This window comes from Sander vitreus, chromosome 10, assembly GCF_031162955.1.
Source record: "Sander vitreus isolate 19-12246 chromosome 10, sanVit1, whole genome shotgun sequence".
In the NCBI taxonomy this organism is placed as follows: Eukaryota; Metazoa; Chordata; class Actinopteri; order Perciformes; family Percidae; genus Sander; species Sander vitreus.
This window is the reverse complement of record NC_135864.1, coordinates 15,380,262-15,402,132: the sequence shown is the minus strand read 5'-3', so window position 1 is coordinate 15,402,132 and position 21,871 is coordinate 15,380,262. Positions and strand designations below refer to the sequence as shown.

Here is a 21,871-nt window from a genome sequence, read left to right as displayed (position 1 = left end):
AATAGCGATTTGTTTTTACTTTCCAAGTGCCCCGAATACAAGCGTTGTAAGCTAATCAGCGGTTCACGCTAGCTTGTTTGAAGCTACAAACACATTCGATTAGCATGAAAACATGTCCCAGAGAACGGTCGACTCGGTACACGTTATTAACTCCTAGGTTCGTTTTGCGCCGGAATTGTCCTTTAAGACCTCTCCTCTGCATTTCGAACGGCTTTGGTAACGCCAACATTTATAAACTCTTACTTATATTTTCGTTTCGACATCATGTTCATTAATATGTAAATATTTATATCATTATATGATTTCACATGACAAAGAAATAAATTGATTGTTGCACACAATCGACAGTGAGGGAATCACAGAAGTCACACTGAACGCTACCTCAGCCACAGAGCGTGAACACGTTTTCAGGTCAAGGTTCACGAGAAGAGAGAGAAGGGGGGGTAAACAATCCTGCACACAGGATCTGAGCTGAAATAAAGGGGAAAAAAATCCCAACTCAAAGTGCACAAATAAACATATACATAATGAGATATACATAAGCACAAACATTTAAAACAAATACAACAGAAAATACGACAGGTCATAAAAGAGACAGTATACACAAAACAGTAGATTTAAAAGACTTCAAAAGCATAGAAGTATAGGAATTACTTTAGGGTAAGCAATGGCAAACAGAAACGTTTTAAGCCTCAATTTAAAAGGGTTGGGGCAGATCTCAAATGTTCTGGAAGTTTACTCCAGATCTACGGGGCATAGAAACTGAAAGCTGCTTCAGCATGTTCTGTTGTGACCCAGTGGGCGGTGTGCAAGCTTGTCCCAGGTGATCTTAGAGCTCTGGTTGGCTCGTAACAGAGCAGCATATCAGACATGTATTTTGGCTCTTTACTAGAGTGACATGAATTTAATTGACAAATTAACAAGTTTGATAATCCATTAATTCTTTAAGTGTGTAGATAAGATAAATGCTAAACATTTCACCATCGGCCATTGGTGTGTATGGGAATGGTTTCAAGTCTGGTTCCATGCGTCTGGGCTGCGACATGCTCATCTTCACCAAGAACGGCGGCTGACAGACTGTTGGAATGCTGTCTCAGACCTACCTGGAAAACATCAAGGCCCAGGCCGTCATTGTCCCCATTGTTCCCTTCAACCAACACACCAATATCCTTCATGAAACAATAAGGCATGAAATAAAAGTATAGATGTTCATATTTTTTTAGCACTTCTCATCAATGTTGGCTTACAAGTTTTGATTGAAAGTTCATTCATGGATACAGAGTTTGTCCTCAACATTTAGGCTTGTTAGGACAGTTAGAGTCTGAGAGAGTTCTGCATGTTTTTAGTGTTGGTAGTTAAGATGGGGGTTAGAGTAGGTGGGAAGTTATTTAGTGGTTGTGGTTAAGGTTTGGGTAAGCGCCTACAGTACATAGCAAATATAAGTCCAATGCAAACGTGTGTGTGTGTGTGTGTGTGTGTGTGAGTACCTGTGGTTTTGTAGTAACACTGATCCAGTTTCCTTTTAAAGCCATGTTCAAATTGTTGTTCGTAAATCCCATCTCTATTTTGACAATCTTAGAGTCATTATAAGATTCATAATTACATGTAGTGTAAAAGCTCAAGTAATGTACCTTTATGCTAATATATCAAAATCTTAATAAAGAGTGTTGACAGATGGTGTCAGACCAAAAAACATTAATTAAGAGTATGTGTTTTGAATTTAAAATGTCTTACTTTTTACACACTCTCTGTCTGTTTCTATGTTCTTATCAGGCCTACCTCAGTATCTTGTATCTGAAGCCGAGGACACAGATTATACTGAGGGGGAAGAAGATTCTGGCTAAGCTGGTGTCGAAGAGGCTGACACAAATTGAGCATGACGTGTACAAACCCCACTTCAGTGTATCCCTACAATATCTGTGTTTGCTAATATGTGAGGATGGTGGTATAAAGCCAAGTCATTATCTGTATTTGCCTTCATTCACATGCAAACAGGAAGTGGGAAGTTAGTTGCTTTTGGAGATCAGGTAGTGTTTCTTTTGCTAGGATCTTATAAGGCAACATATGTCTGAGTCCAGACAGGGGCTGGGAAAAATAGGAGCCCTTTACAACTCTCAAAAGGTGCTGATGACATTTGGAGAAATGGTTGATAAATTTAACATACCCCGTAATAATTTTTTTTAAATACCTACAGTTGAGAAATTTCATTAGAACACACCAAAATCAAACATTATGCATCCCCGAAATGTCTACCATAGAAAGATTAATGAACGTGAATTGTTTAGGGAGAGGTTTAATATCCAAAAGTACAGAAACATCTGCAGGACGGCTGGAGGCATGGAGAGAGGATCTACAGGAGGCAATCCCAATAGAAAAGTGGGAGGAGGCATGCTCTAAAGCACAATCGAGAACTACTAACACTTGCCTGAAATTACTACAATACAATTAGTTGATGCGAACGTATATCACTCCAGAAAACCTTAACAGATATAACAGTGCTATATCTGATGTTTGTATTAAGTGTGAGAAGAAAAAAGGCACATTTTTCCATTGTATTTGGCAATGTACAGAAAAACAAAAAATCTGGCAAGAAATAAAACTATGTATTCAAAATATTTTACAGATTCAAATACCCTTAGCCCCACAGTTGTTTATATTGGGTCTATACCCAGATAATTTGAAGATTAAGAAATATCAACGAACATTTGTAGACTTAAGTGTGTTAATAGCAAAGAGAGTAGTAGCCCTCTCATGGAAAAACACCAGAAGTCCAAGTGTAAGCAGGTGGTTGTCTGAACTATCTACAACTCTCCCATTGGAGAAAATTACATATACAATAAAACATCAACACCATAATTTTCACCAGATCTGGGACCCCTTCATTTGTTATGTATTGAGAACAGATTTGTCACATGTGATGGAAGAGCCTGGGGACATGTAAACAGTGGCACTTTGCAGTACCTAGGATTACAGAAATATGTTTGTTTGATTCTTTTTTCTATATAATGGACCAGAATGGACTAATTCATTGACCTGACTCCCAACCAAGATTTGGATTTACTTGAGAGGGTGGACATGTTTGTTCAAGACATGTAATTGCATTTCTTTGTATCTCTCTGTTATGTTGTGAAAACAATAAAAAGAATGTTGGTAAAAAGAATTGTGCGTGCATGCATGCGTGCGCACAATTTGCGCTGAAACAGGAACTTCCAGCCTGACAAGCCAGACCCACATCAAGATGTTGGGTCTGGGAACTCACCATTGACAGAGCTCAATCCGAGGAGCGGGATAAACGGTTGTCTTTCAAATTCCCTCTGCACGCAATAGGATAGCACTACAACCAGGCAGAGCAACAAGAAGGTAGCGAAGCTAGTTGATAGATTAAACTTTTACCGTATCCAGTCGGCCAAACTCCGAACACATCTTCCTTTTTTAAGAATGATTTCAGTGCCGTTCCTTGTTCTTTTCTCAAAGAAAAGCTTAACTCTAAGTCTTCCAGAAGACCGCTGTTCCCAGCAGCAGCAGCAGCCATAAGCCGGCCTACCGACTCTATACACAATGTGATTGGCCTGACCAGAGTTAGTTTTTTCCAGCTCGCAAGCCAACGGAGAGTGCCTAGACCCCACTGGCTGCAAAACACATTTGCTGTCGCTAGGGTGCTTCTAGATTTCTAGGCTACTGAACTTCAGCAGAAGTTGAGTTGCTCAGCCAGGTCTCTTTTACTTTCAGAAAAAGAAAAAACAACAAAAGAACTACTTACATGTGCGCCCTTGTTTAGAATAAGTCTCCCGGCTAATCCTGCCTTGTAACTGACCGAAGTTGGAGAAAGAGCCTTTCTTTTACTGTCTATGGATAATATGGGCACTTTAAAGTGTATGTGACATGCAGTCGCCGGGTCCGTCATCAATGACTACCCTTCTTCTGCTTTTGACCCACGCTCACTTCCGGTGGAATCTAAATAGTTCACTGCAGCAACAACCACCTAGTACTAGCACCCCCTGCTGTCCCATTCCTGTACTGACAACAAATAGGAAGAATCGATTACTTCGAGCCCATGGGCAGGGGCGCTGCCAGGAATTTTGGGCCCCATGACAAAAAATCAAATTTTTTCTGCGCAGCTGTTGTCACCACATCTCTAGGACCTAACTGTCCCATCAAAAGCTTTACATAACTCTAATTAAAGGCTTGCAACTGTCTTGCTTCTTGTAGTTCAATACAGTTAATATTGTCTTTATCTTACATGCAGGCTCAGGTAAGCTACTCACTGTTTCCAACTGTCCAGCATCCAGTACAGACAGTAGGTTGTTGTTTTTTTTATTTTATTTCATAATGATCATTATGTGAGAAAATAATTGTTATTAATGTGTTTGAATTTCTGTCATTAATAAATATTTCATTTTCTTTTTTGTAATGGTAAAAAGGGCAAGAGAGACAGAGAAATCCCCACAGACTCCCTGCTATGATGCTAACTGGCATGTCATTGAACACAATGTCGCTCACCTTCTTCCGTGGGACAGGGAGGGGCACAGTTAGGGGGAGACTGGGGTGCTGCTGACTCATCTGTTGTTAAGTCTGCTAAAAGGGGCAGGGACAATGATTTAATATGAATATCTTGCTAAACGTTTCCCTGCACTGATTAAATGGTGATTAAATGTAGGCTGACGACACCCAAATTGACCTAGCTTTGACACCTAATGTTTATGGCCCTCTTGAATCTCTTTGTCATTGTATTGAGCAAATTAACCACTGGATGTCTCAGAACTTCCTCAAGCTAAACAAAGACAGAACTGAAGTAATAATGTTTGGTAAAAAAGAGAAAAGAGATAGGATTGCAACCATTCTCGACAAAAAAGTACTTAAAACAAGGATAATTTTAGAAATCTTGGCGTCCTTATAGACAGTGATCTAAATTTTGACAGCCACATGAAAGCAATTACTAAATCAGCATTTTACCATCTCAAAAATATTGCCAAACTTAGGGGTTATATGTCAAAAGATGACTTAGAGAAACTGATTCATGCCTTTATCTCCAGTAGGGTTGATTACTGCAATGGGCTGTTCACAGGCCTTCCTAAAAAGACCCTTAAACAGCTTCAAATGATACAAAACGCAGCAGCCAGAGTTCTTACAAAAACAAAAAGAACTGAGCACATAACCCCTATTTTGAAATCCCTGCACTGGCTCCCAGTAAGTTACAGGGTTGACTTTAAAGTACTGCTGCTTGTTTTCAAGTTGTTTAATGGAATAGGGCCAAAGTATCTATCGGACGTGTTTCTGCAGTATGTACCACTCAGGTCTCTCAGATCAGAGCAGAAACATCTTTTAGAAAAACCCACTCTCCGTACCAAACAGGGTGAAGCAGCACTCAGCCGTTCACCTCTGGAACCAACTTCCAGAAGGCATCAAAAACGCCCCATTAATCATAGTTTTAAATCAAGACAAACTCTTTTCAGATGCCTTCTGCTAATGCTTCTCTGAAGCATTATTACTTATTGTAGTAGACCAATGATTTTTACTATTCTTTTCTTTATTTTATGCTTTTATCTTTTACTGTTTGTATGCCTTAATGTTCTCATGCTTTTATTTCTTACTGTTTTTATGATCATGTACTGACCCTTGCTTTTGTTTTGTGTGAAGCACATTGTATTGCCCCGGGTATGAAATGTGCTATATAAATAAACTTGCCTTGCCTTCTGACTTTTTATGACATACTATTTTATTACTTTTTTTGACATACGATATTATTACTTTTTATGACATATTGTTTTAACTACATACTATGCTATGGCGTTTTTTATGACATACTATACTAAGACTTTTTTACAACTTTTTTGATATATTCTACTATGACTTTTTTTTAACTTTGACATTTTATGACATACTATACTATGACTTTTTTTTCAACATATTATACTATGACTCTTTGACATACTTTACTATGACTGTTTTAGGACATACTATACTATGACCTATTTTACATTTTTTATGACATACTATACTAAGATTTTTTATACATTTTTTGACATACCATACTTTGACTTTATTATCACGTGTCCTGACTAACATGTTCTATTTACATAGCAATGTACTGTAGTTCAGTGTCACATGGAGCTGTTACCTACAGCACTTTGGTACCAATGACAGCTATTTTATGGCTTGGTTTGGGATTGCCACTCTACTATCTACTTTCCGTTTTACAATTTTACAGCTATGACTAGCACCTTTATTTCCTTTGTGCATTTTTGTCACTTTTCTAGTGTGAACAGACTAGATACTTAAGACCTGCTAAAAATGAGTTGAGTTAAAGCAATTACAAAGGACACGTAATTCAAAGTGATTTTTATTGTCAGGCTAAATCGGTTTTGATACCAAAGCAATGTAAAAATAAAAATAGTACAACAAAGTACATCATTTTACAAATACTCATAATGGAGGTCTGACATATCAGAATAATCAAATAAATTCAAACATGTCACAGTCATAACAAAAATAGAAAAAGTCAATACAGTACATAGAATGCATTAGGAGCTATATACTTGAAGTGTTTGCTATACCATAGACTTTACAAAATTCTACTAGAAAAACTCCCAGTACCAATGGAATATCAGGTAATATAAAATGTAAAAAAAAACAAAAAAACAATACAAAACAAAACAAAAAAAACACTTGTGGTGTGAGAGTGTCTGCATTTATACAGGTGCAATCTGCATGCAAATCTGCCTCTGTGTGACAAATGATGAAAGCAGCTACAGTTTGTAAATGATTCTGTGTGTCATCGGTTTGACAGCAGCAGTTTAAAAATAACGTGTTTCTAAAAAGCTAGCACAAACAGCTTTAAGGAGAATACTAGTTACTAGTTCCATCTATTGGTCAGTTTCCCCTGATAAGAACAGCATTATCTGACTTATCAAAAGTCTGTTTTTTATCAGAATAAGAGAATGTTAGCTCTGTCTAATGGATAATTAATATTGAAGAAAGGCATTATACTAAATGTTTTGTCTCATGAGTCCCACTTATGGTACGTGTCCACATAGGCATCGCCCCGCTTGCAGTTATCAGTTTCTCCTTACTGACCACTGTGCCAGTGGACACATACCTTTACAGTATATGCTCTGTTGTATAGTGTTTGATAAAACTGATCAAACCAGTAACATCAGAGATGAAAAGTTGGTTTTGGTGCAACCCTAAAGTAGCAAGGTCAAAGCATTTGTGCTAACAGCTTAATGAGTCAAAGACAGGTTTTTGTTGTCCTTCTGATTTTAAATGAAACAAAGATGGTAGACATAATTATGATAAGCTCCATCGGTCATTGTTGTGTGTATTTCATGATGGTGGGCCTTGGCACTGACTAGCTCCCTTAGGGAAACCTCTTCAAAATATTAACGCTCCGATGGATCAGACAAAAGTACACAGACAAATGCCACTACAAAAGTCCACTAGTAACCAGAACAATAACAATAGTAATAATAATAATATTCCTCGACCATATACATGGTGATTTTTTTTTCTCCTTTTTCCCACATTCAGGGAGTAAAAATAGATAATTTGGCAGAAAGAAAAACTGTGTTGTCTCGACAGTCCACACTGTGTCTTTGAGTGTGAAAGGTTGCAGATAATTAGCTGTGATGCTAATCTGTTTGCTCCTGGGAGCTCCCACGGAGAGAGCAGTTACTATGTTTACTGCATGCTCTCTGTCTCTGTATCTAGTGTGTGTAACAGTCTGGGAGAGAGTGTGTGTCTATACTGTATATACGCACAATATGTAGGTGTTGGCAAGCCTTGAGGGCTTTGCAGGCAGGTTGGTAGTGATAGATTGATCCCCTATGTTGACTGATCCCCCCACTGACGCTGTAGATATTAAGACTTCTAAAGCTGATCTGCAATCTGGCCCTGCTACATCTGGACAGAGCCTGGAGCTCCGGACTGAGAGGAGGTCTGACGTTTTCATCGGGGGCGGGATTTGTTGATATGATGTCACTCAGGGGCAGAGCTCTGGTTCTGCTGGTATATGGAGGCTTTATCCTTCAGCAGAGCCAGGCACAGGTGGCAGCTCCAGCTCCCTGTACAACACATAGAAAACAGTGAGGCCGGGCTCAAGAACCACAGGTGTAGAAATACACCATCAGCTAGTCAAGCATCACTGGGAGGACATATTTGTTTGTTTAGTCTCCATTTAGACAAGAATATGCATTCTTCATTTACATATCTGTACATCACAGCACACAACACAGTACCTAATTTAGGGAAGATAACTGGACTGTCTAATCATTAAAATCTCATTATCTCCTTAACCAAGATGTCTCTCTATACCTTTAAAACAAGGACACACAATGACGTCACATTTGTGTTGTCAAAACACTTCTTCGACCAATATGATTACACTTTGTGAAACTCTAAATGTAAAATAAAATTGTCAGTTCATTGATTAGTTGATAGGCATTAATCACTATTTATATAAAAATATAAGACTTTTTTATTTTTTATTTTTTTTGGCCAATTTAGGGCAGCAGAAACAAGTTGTAAGCCCAACACGTGTTTTAAATATCCAGCCGTTACAAAGCAACACTGTCTTTGTGTCCATCTGATGAGTCAAATATTCACTCTTTTACCTCTGTTTTTGGTCTCTACCAACTCTAACCTCTATTTTCCACCAAGAGCATCTGCGCTGTGTTCCGGAGGCGCCGCAGGCCCCGCGAGCAATCGGGGCAATTTAAGTCAATGCGTGATATTCCACCAGCTGCACCACAGCGCATCCCAGAGGCGCGTGTGTCTATTTTCACGCGAGCCGCCCGGCATGGAGTTTAATTACAGGAGTGCTTGGAGTGGAAGGTAGATACTAGCTTAATAAACACGTGATTGTTTTGAAAAGTAGAGACAATATAATCTGTGAGTCGGGCAGGCAAAGATGCTCCACTTCTGAGGCCCTCCTATGGCGCACGGTGAAGGATGGAACAAAACCGGAAGGCTGCACAGACGTGCTCAGTGGAAAATGGGGGTAATTTTGTCTGTCTTCTGTTAGGTGCTGAGCAGGTAGTGTTCAGTGGGTTTTTAGAGCTTTTTCCTCAAAAACAGCTATGGAAGCGGTGAGAGTGAACCAAAACAGTAAAGTTGCAGCCAGACAGCTAAACAATGAGCTGAAACTTACTATAAAGTCCCATAAAGCAGAGAGGAGCTGCAGATCCAGGTGATAGTTCTCTGTAGGTTCATCACTACTAACGACCCCTTTCACATCCATATTTGATACTTTGCAATTATTGAAATAACGATTGTAGCTCCTTTAAACTATGAACACTTGGCTGGGAATTCCCTCCTGTAATTGTAATCAAAGCTATTCCGTTTTTGCTATCTTAGTAACCATCCAACAAAAAAAGCAACGCTTTTCTATTATTTTATATTTTATATTCTATTCCTACTTTTACCAAAAGCCATTACATTATATGTAAGCCGTTGCTCGGAAAACATATAAAGAATGTATTTATGAGGAAAAGGGCAGGTAGCCCCACGACGATTTCAGGGAGGTGTCAAAGGAAATGATTATAGGAGAAGAGAACAGATCAGACAGGTTGCGGGTGCCTCTGACCCAGTACAAAGTGATGATATCCAGAATGAATAACAACATGCACGCATGTCTTTCAAGTCTGTTAACTTCTGCAGTGTCCAGTGTCAGCTTACCCTCTGGTGGTTCAGTCATGGGGGGACTTAGACAGTACATGTGATAGCCTCGGTCACAGTCATCACAGAACAGCAGCTGGTCCTATAAAAACACAACATCATGTTCAGTCTACTGATTCAACAAAAACAATCAGCAACTGACAACAACTAAATAATTAAACAAGGCAACAAAAAAAAAGAGATAAAAAAAAGTATGTCTACAACATTTAGAACATGCTACGGCTGCATTAAATCACAGTATAGGGCATCACAGAGAGCAGAAAGGGGACTGAACTGTGGTTTAATAATGTAAACGTTGAATATGGAGCCAGTGTGTTATACACCGTATATATATATATATATATATATATATATATATATATATATATATATCGTATAGTCAGTAACAATGTATAAAAGCGCTCACGTCATTCTCTGAGGTGCCGCAAACGTTGCAGCACTTGCACTCGATGCACTGCCAGCGGTAGGTCTTCACTGCAGCCATCATCACTGGTGTGAACTGCAGGCATGTTGGATGGCCTGCAGGAAGAAGAGGACATGTTAGAAATGTTGATTTCAAGTAAGATAAAAAGAAATTGTGCCATGTGATAACAGAAAGCTTGACAGGCATAGCAACAGTAACTAAGGGCCTTTTCACAACTGAAAGTGTGAACCAAGGTCCGGACCAGGGTTCATGTTTTTGTTACATTGTATACATTTGATCAGGTTAGTTTTGGTTTCAGACTGCAATTATGCAAGCACGCTAAATAACTATACATGGCATAACTACGTCCTGTTGTTGTCCCATACGTGAGCTGCGTCGCCCGACACTTGTAATTGATTGGTTTGTAGACGCGCTTCCCTGTCCTCTCGCATTCTCTCTCTGGTTTCACACCTGTAATTTTGGTTCGGATTAAACTAAAAAGTCTGAAAGTCCAGACCAAACGAGGTAGCTGTGAAAGCCCTCTAAGGGGCATCAGCCTTAGTGAACAGTTAATTAGTAATGAATGAGACATGACAAGTTCATACCTGAGCGTCCACAGTCTGAGCAGGACACCAGCTCTTCTGATTGGCCAGTCTTCTGGTTTAAAGTGGAGTCTCCAAGGCAGAAGTCACAGTAATCGTTGGGCAGTGCCAGCCCATTGGGACCCTTCTTAGTTGCTGAGCAGGAGAATGAGTGAAGAAACCATTCAGTGCACATTAAACTGTCACTTTAAAGAGTTATCAAGGAGGATACATTAAATACCATTATCTTCTTCCAGATGAATATATTGCCATTTGTCTGACTGTAGTAAAATACAGTTTAAATCAAATACTTGAAGTATTTAAACTTTGAAGCAGTTTTACAAACATGTTCATGCCACATCAGACAAACGCCACCTTTTTTTCTCACTAACTGGCTGATTATGTATCTACTGTAATTCATGATCCAAACTAATGAATGAGTGACAACTGACAAAAATGCACTTGGTGAATGGATTTGCTAACACGGTGTCACGTGCACAAAAGAAAACAACAGCAATGCGATGGATATGTTGGGGGGGAAAAGATGGATGATATGCTTAAAAAATGCCATAAATCCCAACTGTGCAAGCATGTTTCAGTCAGCAATACTGAGTCTAATCCCAAAATTGGGATTCAAAGTCATGAAAATCAAAAAAAATGAAAGGAGCAAAAATTAATGAGAGAGAGACTTCCCTTGTACAAACACACATGCTACATGGCATGCAATCACTTCCCCCCTCTGTCTCTCCCTCAGCATTAGAGAGTGACTCACTCTTCTGCTCCTCAGGCTGGCGAGGAGTGGGTGGTGCCTCGATCTCCTCGCGGTCCTCGCCCTCCTCCTCCGCCAGGTGAGAGTGTGTATAGTGGTAGCTCAGGCCAGGACGGTTCTTGTAGCGCTTCCCACAGACTGACACACACAAACGGTCATACAAAAGTGTTAAAGTGATGGTGGCTAATTCTAACCGTCCAAAAAGGCCGAGGGTGGAACCACAAAAATACGCCGTTCATCACCCCACAACCAGCTTTATTTTTCACATGGTTAATATTTGGCTGACGCGCTAGTAGCAAACTCATACAGCGGAGGTGAGCATTTGGCCAGCAGGAAGTTATAGAACACAAACGAAGCGGCATTTCAGAAAAAAAGAAAGAGAGAAAGAAAGAAACGCATTCGGAAGGACAACTTTTCAAATTTCTATGCTATCAAACTAAGTTCAAGATGGGGTCTTTCAGATCACATCATGCATGGCAGAAGGCTTGGTTTTGTCTTTTAGGGGGGAAAGCAAAAGCCTCTCTTGCTGACATGCATGACACACGGACGTTGCAAAGGAAGCTTCTACTCACTGTCGCAGGCGTAAGGTTTGTCCCTCTCCTCCAGTGCTGCAGCTGCAGCCTCCTGTTTTTTCTTGCCATTCTTGTCACTGCGACCCTATAGAACCCATTTAACAGTTGACACATACACTTCTGAAGGATCAATCCCACAGGGAACTGACAAAAGACGTGGTACTCACCTTGGACTTGCTCTTGCCTCGTCTCTTGGGGGTCTCGTCCTCAAAGTCGTCATCATCCAGGTCGTCCAAGTAGTCGTCGTGGTCAAGGACCCGCTGCAGTGAGAGGGTCTGGATTAGGTCTCACTGTATTGACTGTATGAACTCTTCCTTACTTTACTTACATTCAGAATTTGATGATTGAGAAAAAAAAAATGCCTCAAAGTTGTTTCACTGTTTTCTTCATTTTTGTGATTCAGTTTAACATTTAAAACATGTTAACTATGTTTAACAAAAACATGTAGGAGAAGCAGACAGTTTCTCATAAGGTAAGACATGAAAAAGATTGGGAGAAGAAATTTGCCCTGCCTTAGAAACCACAGCCTATGGAATAAGGTAAGATCAAGTTAAAAGCTACGGATTTATTACAAAATTAAATGAAAACAGGCATCTAATATCAGACAATTGTAATACAATCTAAATCTATTCCTGTTCTTTGTCCTGTGCTCTAGTATATATCATCGCACAAAAAAAGACCTGTGTCCTTAAACAAAATACTTTTTAAGAGTGACTGAAAGGTTGTCGAGATCAATTGCTCAAAGGGATTTGCCTTTAAATGCATTTCACATGTCATTAGTTGTACTGCGAGACTCTAGATGTCAGTTGCATTGGAAGAGTGTTCAGCCAGTTTTGAGCCACACCTTGCGGACACGCCCAGAGGACGTGTGAGTGGCCGCTGAGGTGGCAGGAGGCTCCACAGTTACTGAGTCATCTTCAGGGCCGCGGAGGTCCGACACTCCACTCCTCCTGTCGAGGGGCTCCCCTTTCAGCAGGGCCTCCAGACTGCTGCCATCCACAGCCCCCAAAGCATCACGCTTCAGACCCAGCTCCAAATCTGCTATACACACCAAGCAAATTGGTAACACATGCATTGACATGACATGAACACAGAAACAGACACACAAACATACCAAAATTAATTAACAGAACAGGGCATCCTCCTCCTGCAACCGTTAAATATAAAGATATTGAGTAATCTACAAAATCTACACATTTTACTAGTAAGGTTGATGAATGAACCCTACTTGACTGTTTTTGTGATGGGAGACAAGTGATACCTGCTTTGAGAGGAGGGAAGGCCAAGCGGGGGTCCTCAGGGGGGTGGGAACGGCGTTTCTTCCTCCAGCGACGGGCTGGGTAGGTGTACAGCTGCCCTGGAGCTACACCTGATGAGACACAGAACAGAACGTATAGAAGAACCAGCAGGTGGAGTAGGTTTTGGTGTGCTCTGTTGTACTAAATAAATGGGCCCTTTGTGTTTTGAAAGGTATATATATATTTTTTATATATATATAAAACTTTATTTTAGCCGTTTTCAATATACAGAAATGAGCATACATACATATACAAACAAACTCGAGACACAGTCCCACATTGGTGCCCTCCCCACACACCCTCCCATGGAACCAAGAGTGCAAAAAATAAATAAATAAGTAAAGAAATAAAATAAAACAAGATCCAATTCTACAGAGGTATATCAATGGGCTAGTCAGACAGTTGACTAAAGAGAGCGCTTAGATAACATGAGCTGTTAGAGATTCAACTCCTTCACATATTCGATGAAGGGAGTCCACACTCTATTGAATGTGTCACAAGAACCTTTCAGTGTATGTCTAATCTTTTCTAGTTGAAGTAAAGATAGCACCTCCTGGATCCATCTCCTGAAGGGTGGGCATTTATTAGATTTCCAATTATGAAAGGTGTATTTTTTTGTACAGATGGCATGTTACACAGTACAAATTAAAATAAAAAAAAAATCACATAAAACAAGAACTTCTATAACTAATTTTCCAAGTTTTTCATTAGTTTGCAGAGTATTTGTACAGGGTTCGTACACCTTTTCCAAGGTGAAATTCAAGCACTTTTCAAGCACTTTATCCAAAATGTAAGCACTTTTCAAACCTTGAAAACACAACATCAACATTCAAGCATTTTCAAGGATTTCAAGCACCGTACGAACCCAGTTGTAAAATGCCTTTATTTTGATCATATTTTATGCCTTTTATTATCAGGATACCACATGAACTGAAAGGGTTTTTCCTGCACAGAGAAAGTATTGGCACCCCCCAAAGAGGTTTTTAGCCAGCGCCAAAATGGCAGATTTTCAGCAGTCAGCCTCCCTCTCATCCACAGCTGCTATATCTTACATATGTAGCTGGTGCTGATAAACCAGCTAAGCTGCATTGTTCTGACTGGACCTGAACGCTCCACTGTGAAGACAGCGCTAATGGGATCTCAGTTTTACCGTGCAGTCAGGCTTTACAGGACTCTCACAGTGACTATGCTGCCCTGGGAAACTGGAGCTGCTGCTGTCTGTGCACTTGGCGGGCTGCGCTTCCGTCTGATGCCATCAGTATTAAATTGAAACACTTTCATAACCGGTTAAAAACGTTGCGTAGTCGCGTTTGTGTAGCCCCCTATGCAGGATTATCAAGACGGGCCCCCCCTACCTGTGGCAGGTGGCTGGTGGTCAAAAAAGTTAACTTCATGGCCTGTGCATTACACTACTACTGTATATTCAACATCACTGACAATTTATTTATAAGCAGAATGTATTTCAAAATAGAAAACATTACCTTATTATTTTGTTTTCATAACATGATTGAATTACTGTACAAATTAACAGTAATAGTAGTTACCTTATGTAAGTCACTTCTACATTTTTTAACTTAGGAGCAAAACGTGCTCCTTGGGAAAAAGGTACCGTCAAGCCCTGTTCATATTACTTAAACGAACTGGACTTTGGGGTCAAGAGTAGTCAGATCCGGGCCCAGTTCCCAGATGCGAAAGCCCCCTTACTGAATTATATTCCATTATATTTTTATATTTTGATTTGTTACCTGCCACCACAATTTCGTGTTTTCCTTGACATAAACAAAGACGTTTTCCCCATAAATTCAATAATGTATCAGAATGCAGGAAATAAAGTCATCATGCTCAAACTTTCCTGCGGGAGGACCTCCAGACCCCACACTTAACAATGCCCCCCCAAAGGCCCATTCTAAGGCAGGAAAACCCTGAACTAATGATAACATTGAATTATCATTCGGCACTTATTATATACCTGCACTCCGGTGTCTCTTCTCCATCCAGATGTAACAGTTAGACTGGGCTACACCAGTCTGAGAGTCCAAGAAAGGCATGAGGATGCTGCGCTCAGCACATAAGCGAGCGTTGTAACTATGACACTGCTCCATAGCATCTCTATAGTACTGCTCTCCCAGCCTGAAATGTGAAAGTTGGACACAGATAGGTCAAACAAATAACAAAGATCAGGATAGCATGTTCATAATCACTGATGAATGAACGTTGCAAATTAAGCTTTAAAAATAATAAACACTGTAAAACAAACACTGTTAAGCTATTAAAGTATGCAAGTGGTATCTGAATCTGTAACTGTATATGCATTATTACACTTATGCAAATGAATCCACACTCTATTTCCATATTTCTTACTCTTAAATTGTCCTAGTTGTGTTGAAGTTGTTGGCAACATTTAAAGTTCATTCTTGACCTGTGAATAGTAGTTCTAACCAGTGCCACTATCCACTTACTGGCCTTTTCTGGTGCTTTCAATACTTTTAGGTACTGACTTATTTGCCTATATGATCAAGTATTGAAAAATGCCTCCTTGTCATTCAATACCAAATTTCAATACATAAGGATTAAATTCCATTAGCGTTAGTGAGCCAATAAGCATGAAACATGCTTCTACCAAGATGAAGTGATTGGCTGTCTACATGTAGTAGAGGCATGGAGGAAAAACTCTGCATTATGCAGAGACAGGGCTCACGTGTGTGTTGTTGTATTTTGAAAGGCTTGAATACAGTGAGCGTCACATAGGTGTAAAGAATATAAAAAATGAGATAAAGATTTATACTGTTATGTGTAAATACTTTTTGTGAAAACGGATTTTATAAAATTTGTATCGAAAAAAGTATTGTTCAGGAACCGGAAACGAAGTCACAGTATCGAAAATATGATCACACATAAATTGGCTTTTTCAGAACTGCACTATAAAAAGGAGCAGTGCAAGCACTTACTGTGCAACCTACTGCTACTTTGCTTGCATATTGCACTGTAATTCATAATTCTCTCCTTCACTCTTTCGTATTTCTTAAACTAATCACAATTATAATACGCAGCCGTTTTCGGTGCAACCAAAACGAATAATCACTATGGTGCACGAGTGAGTGCCCTTCCTCACAAATGACGTTACAGTATTTATTCTCAGCTTCATTGTGCCAGCAGCCTGCTCACAGACTGCACTATCTCTGCATTTATTAACAGCACCCACATAACCAAGCCGGAATTCATTACAATGCCTAACTTCACAACATGAACAGTAACGATGGAGGGACCTCAGAACAAAAGGTTGATTGTTAGCAAGCCTCTCCTCACAACAAAGCACCCGCCAAGTTGACAGGTTACTGTTAAATTAACTCTCTCCTTCATCTGCAGGCGGCTGACTAACAACAGTTTGGATACACTGTGTGTAACGCCACCTTAAACACACCCATGAGTAGCTAAGTTAGTTATACGTAGTGGGTAAAATACAGCTCCACAATGGGCTCGCCTCATTTATATTTGCCCACAGCTAACAAGCTAACATTAGCTCAGTGGATAACGTTATTCTCTTGGGACAAATATTGTATTGAAGATGCGATGTTTACCCTTTTCAGCACTCTGTAGTAACATGATGATTAATCAATTATACATTTAGCTCTGTATGGCTGCTCGTTTTACTGTTACAATAAATAAAGGTAAACTTACACTTTCACAACACTGTCGACGGCCGCCGCCATGTTTGCTTATTGCGGTTGTGTGAAGTACCACTGCGCCTGCGCATAGACGTTTGTGACCATTACTGCCTCACAGGGTGAAAAACATGAAGTGCACTTCAAACAGCCACTGCATGATTCTGTTGGATCAATGCAGCAGACACTAAAGCACTTTTTATATTACAGATTATGTTGATGGGACGAACAATATTTAACAACCTCAACTTTCCCCCCCACATCTTTCACCTCCCCGATAACCCAACAATCCCATTCAAACGTTTCTATTGTCAAGGCTGGATTACCAACTGCCCCAAAACCCCCCGTTTATTGTTTTGGTTATTTAGGCCTAATTACTTGCAAATGTATGCACCACTACAGTACAGCTTTAATTGATATGTGTCAGGTCCTGTTGGAGTTCACTGACCAGATGAAGGAGCTGGTTATTGCTGGAACCAAATTTACCCCCCTTCTCCCATCATTCACCCTCGGCATCCACCTGCCCCCGTTTTGACACAATCACCAAAGGTACAACGCCAGGCGCCTCTTCCCCCTCAAGAAAATAATGGTGGATCCGCTAAGTAACAAGAAGCACTCAACACAAATTTAGCAAATTTAGCATCATTCCTCGTCAGCCACAGCCTGTCCCAAAAAATGAGGCAGATAATCCTTTTAACACACTAATACTAGCCTTAATAAACGTCTTTTTTAATCAATGATTTTATTATTAAGCACAATCTTGATTTTATGTTTTAAACTGAAACTTGGTTAGACCATAATAACAGTGCTGCTGCTCTTATCGAGTCAGCTCCTCCTAACTTCAGTTTTATGAGTGAGAATAGACGAGTAAATAAAAAAGGAAAGTCGCCATTTTGTTTAATGACTCATTCCAATGTACACAAATGAAATTAATGTAAATTTTGCTTCTTTTCTTAAAGGTCCCATGGCATGAAAATTTCACTTTATGAGGTTTTTTAACATTAATATGAGTTCCCCCAGCCTGCCTATGGTCCCCCAGTGGCTAGAAATGGCGATAGGTGTAAACCGAGCCCTGGGTATCCTGCTCTGCCTTTGAGAAAATTAAAGCTCAGATGGGCTGATCTGGAATCTCCTCCTTATGGGGTCATAAGGAGGAAGATTACCTCCCGTTCTCGGCTATGCCCACCCAGAGAATTTGGCCCGCCCATGAGAAAGAGAGAGACATCATGGCTTGAAAACAAGCAAAGTGGCAGTTGGTCAAGGCCACACCATCCTCCACCTTGCCCCCCCCTCTCTCCTCCTCAATAGCATTTGAAGCTACAGACACAGAAATGGCACATACTAAGGAAAGCTCATTGTGGGACTGGCTCTAGTGGCTGTAATTCTGCACCAAGGCTGAATTTTGGGAAAGAGACTTCAGATACAGTATTAGGGGACCACTAAGGCCTATATAAAAGCATCCAAAAAGCAGCATGTCATAGGACCTTTATGCTGAGGTCCTTCTCTCGATCTATATTTCTTGATATCTACAGGCCACCTAAATACTATGCAACCTTCTTTGATGACTTTACTCAACTGCTGTCTATAATCTGTATTAACTTTGACCGTGTAATTATTGCTGGGGATTTTAACATTCATGTTGACAGCCTCCAGGACAGAGGGACTAAAGAACTGTGTTATGGTTTTGATAACTATGGACTAACTTAGCATACAATTTACCTCCTTCTTCCCTGACAAAATTCAGAAAATTAGACAAGCAGTCAGTGCCTCCACATCAAGTACAGAATATGTGTTTTATATATATATATATATATATATATATATATATATATGTCACAGTCTCCACGCAAAATCAATTAAAATATGATACAATTTTATGCGATCAACCAAAAAGACCTGGAGGACATTATACAACATCTGAACCTGCTGCCTTGGTATTCTGCCAACAGGCTTTTCGAAAAATGTTTCAAATTGTTTGGCTTCAGATCTTCTACAGATTGTAAACACGTCTCTTCTTTCAGGTATCTTCCCAGAGGCCCTGAAAACTTCAGTCATCAAGCCACTCTTATAAAAGAACAATCTAGACATGACACTAAAGAGCAATAATAGGCCAGTATCAAACCTTTCATTTTTAAGTAAAATCATTGTTAAAGCAGTTTTTCAACAATTACACCTTTTCTTGTCACTAAACAACAGTTTTGATGCCTTCCAGTCAGGTTTTCGACCACACCACAGCACTGAGACGGCTCTTGTTAAAGTCTTTAATGACATCCACTTAAACACAGACAGTGGCAAAATGTCAGTCTTAGTATTACTTGATCTCAGTGCTGCATTTGACACGGTCGACCATAACATATTCCTAGACAGATTGGAAAAATGGGTTGGACTTTCTGGCAGAGTACTAAACTGGTTGAATCCTACCTAAAGAATAGGGACTACTTTGTGTCTATAGGTAATTACGCATCTGAGCGGACATATATGATATGCGGAGTTCCCCAAGGCTCCATTCTAGTCTGTTAAACATTTACATGCTTCCACTGGCTCAGATTAGGGAAAACAACAAAATACATTACCATAGTTATGCAAACGACACATTAATATACATAACCTTATCGCCAGGGGACTATAGTCCAATCCAAAACTGAGTAAGTGCATTAAACAAATCAACGATCGGATGTGCCAGGACTTTCATAAATTAAATGAAGAAAAAAGCGAGGGGTTGTTTTTGGAGACAAAGATAGCCTAAACTATTAAAAGCTCAGCTTCAATCGACAAAGTTAAAAACAACAGACAAAGTCAGAAATCTTGGTGTAGTCATGGACTCAGACCTGAATTTCAATAGCCACATTAAGACAATTACAAAGTCAACCTATATCACCTTAAGAATATATCAAGGGTTAAAGGACTTATGTGTCAACAGGATTTGGAAAAACTTGTACAGGTCTCCTTGTGAAATCAATCAGACAGCTGCAGCTGATTCAGAACACTGCTGCTTGAGTCCTCACTAAGCCCCGGAGCCTTTACACTGGCTTCCTGTCCCTCAAAGAATTGATTTCAAAATACTTCTGTTGGTTAATAAAGCACTGAACGGTTTAGAGCCAAAATACATTTCTGTTCTACTGCTACATTATGAACCACCCAGACCTCTCAGGTCGTCTGGGACAGGTCTGCTTTCTGTCCACAGAGTCAGAACTAAAGAGGGAGAAGCAGTGTTCAGCTTTATGCTCCACATATCTGGAACAAACTACCATAAAAATGCAGGTCCACTGCAACTCTCAGTTCTTTTAAATCAAGGCTGAAGACCTTTCTTTTTGATGCTGCCTTTCTTTAAATAATTGTTCATTTCTTATACTGCACTGTAACTTTTATTCTCGTTTTTATATTTTTAACAGTTTTTAACTGCTCTTTAAAGGTGCAATATGTAATACTGACAACTAGTGTTTAAAATAATAAATAAGACTCGAAGTTCACGGAGGTTGCCAGGCTGACCATGCAGATTCACCGGGCCGTGCGATGCTTCTGTTGCGCCACACTCCACTTTATTCCTATGGGTGACGTCAAGCAACTTTAACGCGCCCGCAAAGCATCCCAGGAAGGCGGCGCTGCATTTGAAAAAATTCTGCCCAATGCCCATCTTTATGCAAATTAATCCGTTGAACGTGAAGCGACTATCCAATGAAAACACAAGGTTGTAGGTCCTTTGTTGTACTACAACGGTGCCTGTGAAACTTTGGTTCCGCTTACAAGACAATTTATTGTTTTAACGATCTCTTCCATGACCACCTAGTAGTCCATAAAACAAACGAAACTAGGATTTGGAGAAAGATATTGACTGTTGGTGTTTCTGGTGAGGATTTGAGATTGCATTGAGTAATTTAAATAAAACAAGATTTCGAAATGGCTTGCATTGTTTGTATAGGCTATTAATATGTTCTTATACTGTTAAATACATTCCTAAAATGGTTGTACATTTGTGAGAAACACGTAACACAAGTTAAAACGAACTGACTATGAGCTGCAAACTGACATTTTAAATAAAACGCCCACACATGTCTGAACGAGGGGAGGCATCGCGACACCACGCTACAGTCGTGTCGCAAAAATGGATCCACACCATGAGACCGCAGCATCCACAACAATGTTGCTAGTCACATAGCCAGACATTATTTCACAGCACAGCGGAATAGCTAACATTAGATGCTGGCTATATTGACAGTCATAAAAGCCTGTGCTCACGCGGAGCTCTATAGCCAACTGACAGGCACACTTTTTCAGCTTAGAATTACGGTAGGAACCGCCAAAAACACAACCTCACTGTCCTCTCCACCCAATGGACAGACACACTTCCTCGGCTTAGAATTACGGTAGGAACCACTAAAAACACAACAACCTCGTCGTTCCTCTCCACCTGACGGACAGACACACTTCCTCGGCTTAGAATTACGGTAGGAACCGCTAAAAAAACACAACAACCTCACTGTCCTCTCCACCCGACGGACAGACACACTTCCTCGGCTTAGAATTACAGTGAGAACCCCTAAAAATAACACTACCTTGCCGTCCTCTCCACCCGACTGAACACACTTTATTGGCTTAGAATTACTGCAACAATCGCTAAACACACAGCAAACTCACGGTCCTCTCTTTCCGATTTACAGCCCCCCTCTCTTGGCTTAAAATAACTCACTGTTGTCGGCTACGGCCGCTGAACACGCTACACGTTGTAAACAGCTGCGGCCCACTTGCCTGGTCCTCCGGCTTGCCTGGTCCTCCGGGAACCATTAGCAGTTAGCAGGGTTAGCATGGCGGCATTAGCCAGGATCAGTCGGGATCACTTTACTGGCTGTGTCTCAATTTGTTTTTGCGATTAACCAACACGGGTACTCTAGCTATATAATTCAATGTGAGTACACG

The 21,871-nt window shown here is 40.2% G+C and overlaps 1 protein-coding gene and 1 long non-coding RNA gene across 4 annotated transcripts; both read right to left on the bottom strand.

The window, feature by feature from the left end:
• Positions 1 to 271: 271 nt before the first annotated feature.
• LOC144524331 (uncharacterized) lies at positions 272 to 3,896 on the bottom strand. The gene is made up of 2 exons (XR_013502595.1): positions 3,761 to 3,896; positions 272 to 1,103 (listed from the first exon to the last, which is right to left on the bottom strand). It is a non-coding gene; the product is annotated as an uncharacterized LOC144524331 (long non-coding RNA).
• Positions 3,897 to 6,327: 2,431 nt separating this feature from the next.
• On the bottom strand, positions 6,328 to 17,048 carry dpf2l (D4, zinc and double PHD fingers family 2, like). Of its 3 annotated transcripts, none has more exons than XM_078260498.1 (11): positions 16,974 to 17,048; positions 15,265 to 15,425; positions 13,259 to 13,366; positions 12,842 to 13,038; positions 12,165 to 12,257; positions 11,998 to 12,082; positions 11,429 to 11,563; positions 10,681 to 10,812; positions 10,079 to 10,191; positions 9,673 to 9,754; positions 6,328 to 8,060 (listed from the first exon to the last, which is right to left on the bottom strand). In XM_078260498.1, the coding sequence occupies exons 1-11, from the start codon at positions 17,003 to 17,005 to the stop codon at positions 7,975 to 7,977; spliced, it is 1,224 nt and encodes a 407-aa protein (XP_078116624.1). In that variant the 5' UTR covers positions 17,006 to 17,048; the 3' UTR covers positions 6,328 to 7,974. The 3 variants fall into 3 exon arrangements, with proteins under 3 accessions (XP_078116624.1, XP_078116625.1, XP_078116626.1); XM_078260499.1 differs by having other exon boundaries at positions 12,842 to 13,035; XM_078260500.1 differs by lacking the exon at positions 11,429 to 11,563.
• Positions 17,049 to 21,871: the final 4,823 nt, after the last annotated feature.

What these genes read in the sequence shown, in the direction of transcription:
- dpf2l (XM_078260498.1), bottom strand. Translation starts at nt 17,005, where the DNA reads ATGGCGGCGGCCGTCGACAGTGTTGTGAAAGT. An exon ending in CTTCCCTCCTCTCAAAGCAG is followed by an intron (nt 13,039 to 13,258) that starts GTATCACTTGTC and finishes TGGTGTGTATAG; the next exon opens with CAGATTTGGAGCTGGGTCTG. An exon ending in CCAGCCTGAGGAGCAGAAGA is followed by an intron (nt 10,813 to 11,428) that starts GTGAGTCACTCT and finishes TCTCCTGCTCAG; the next exon opens with CAACTAAGAAGGGTCCCAAT.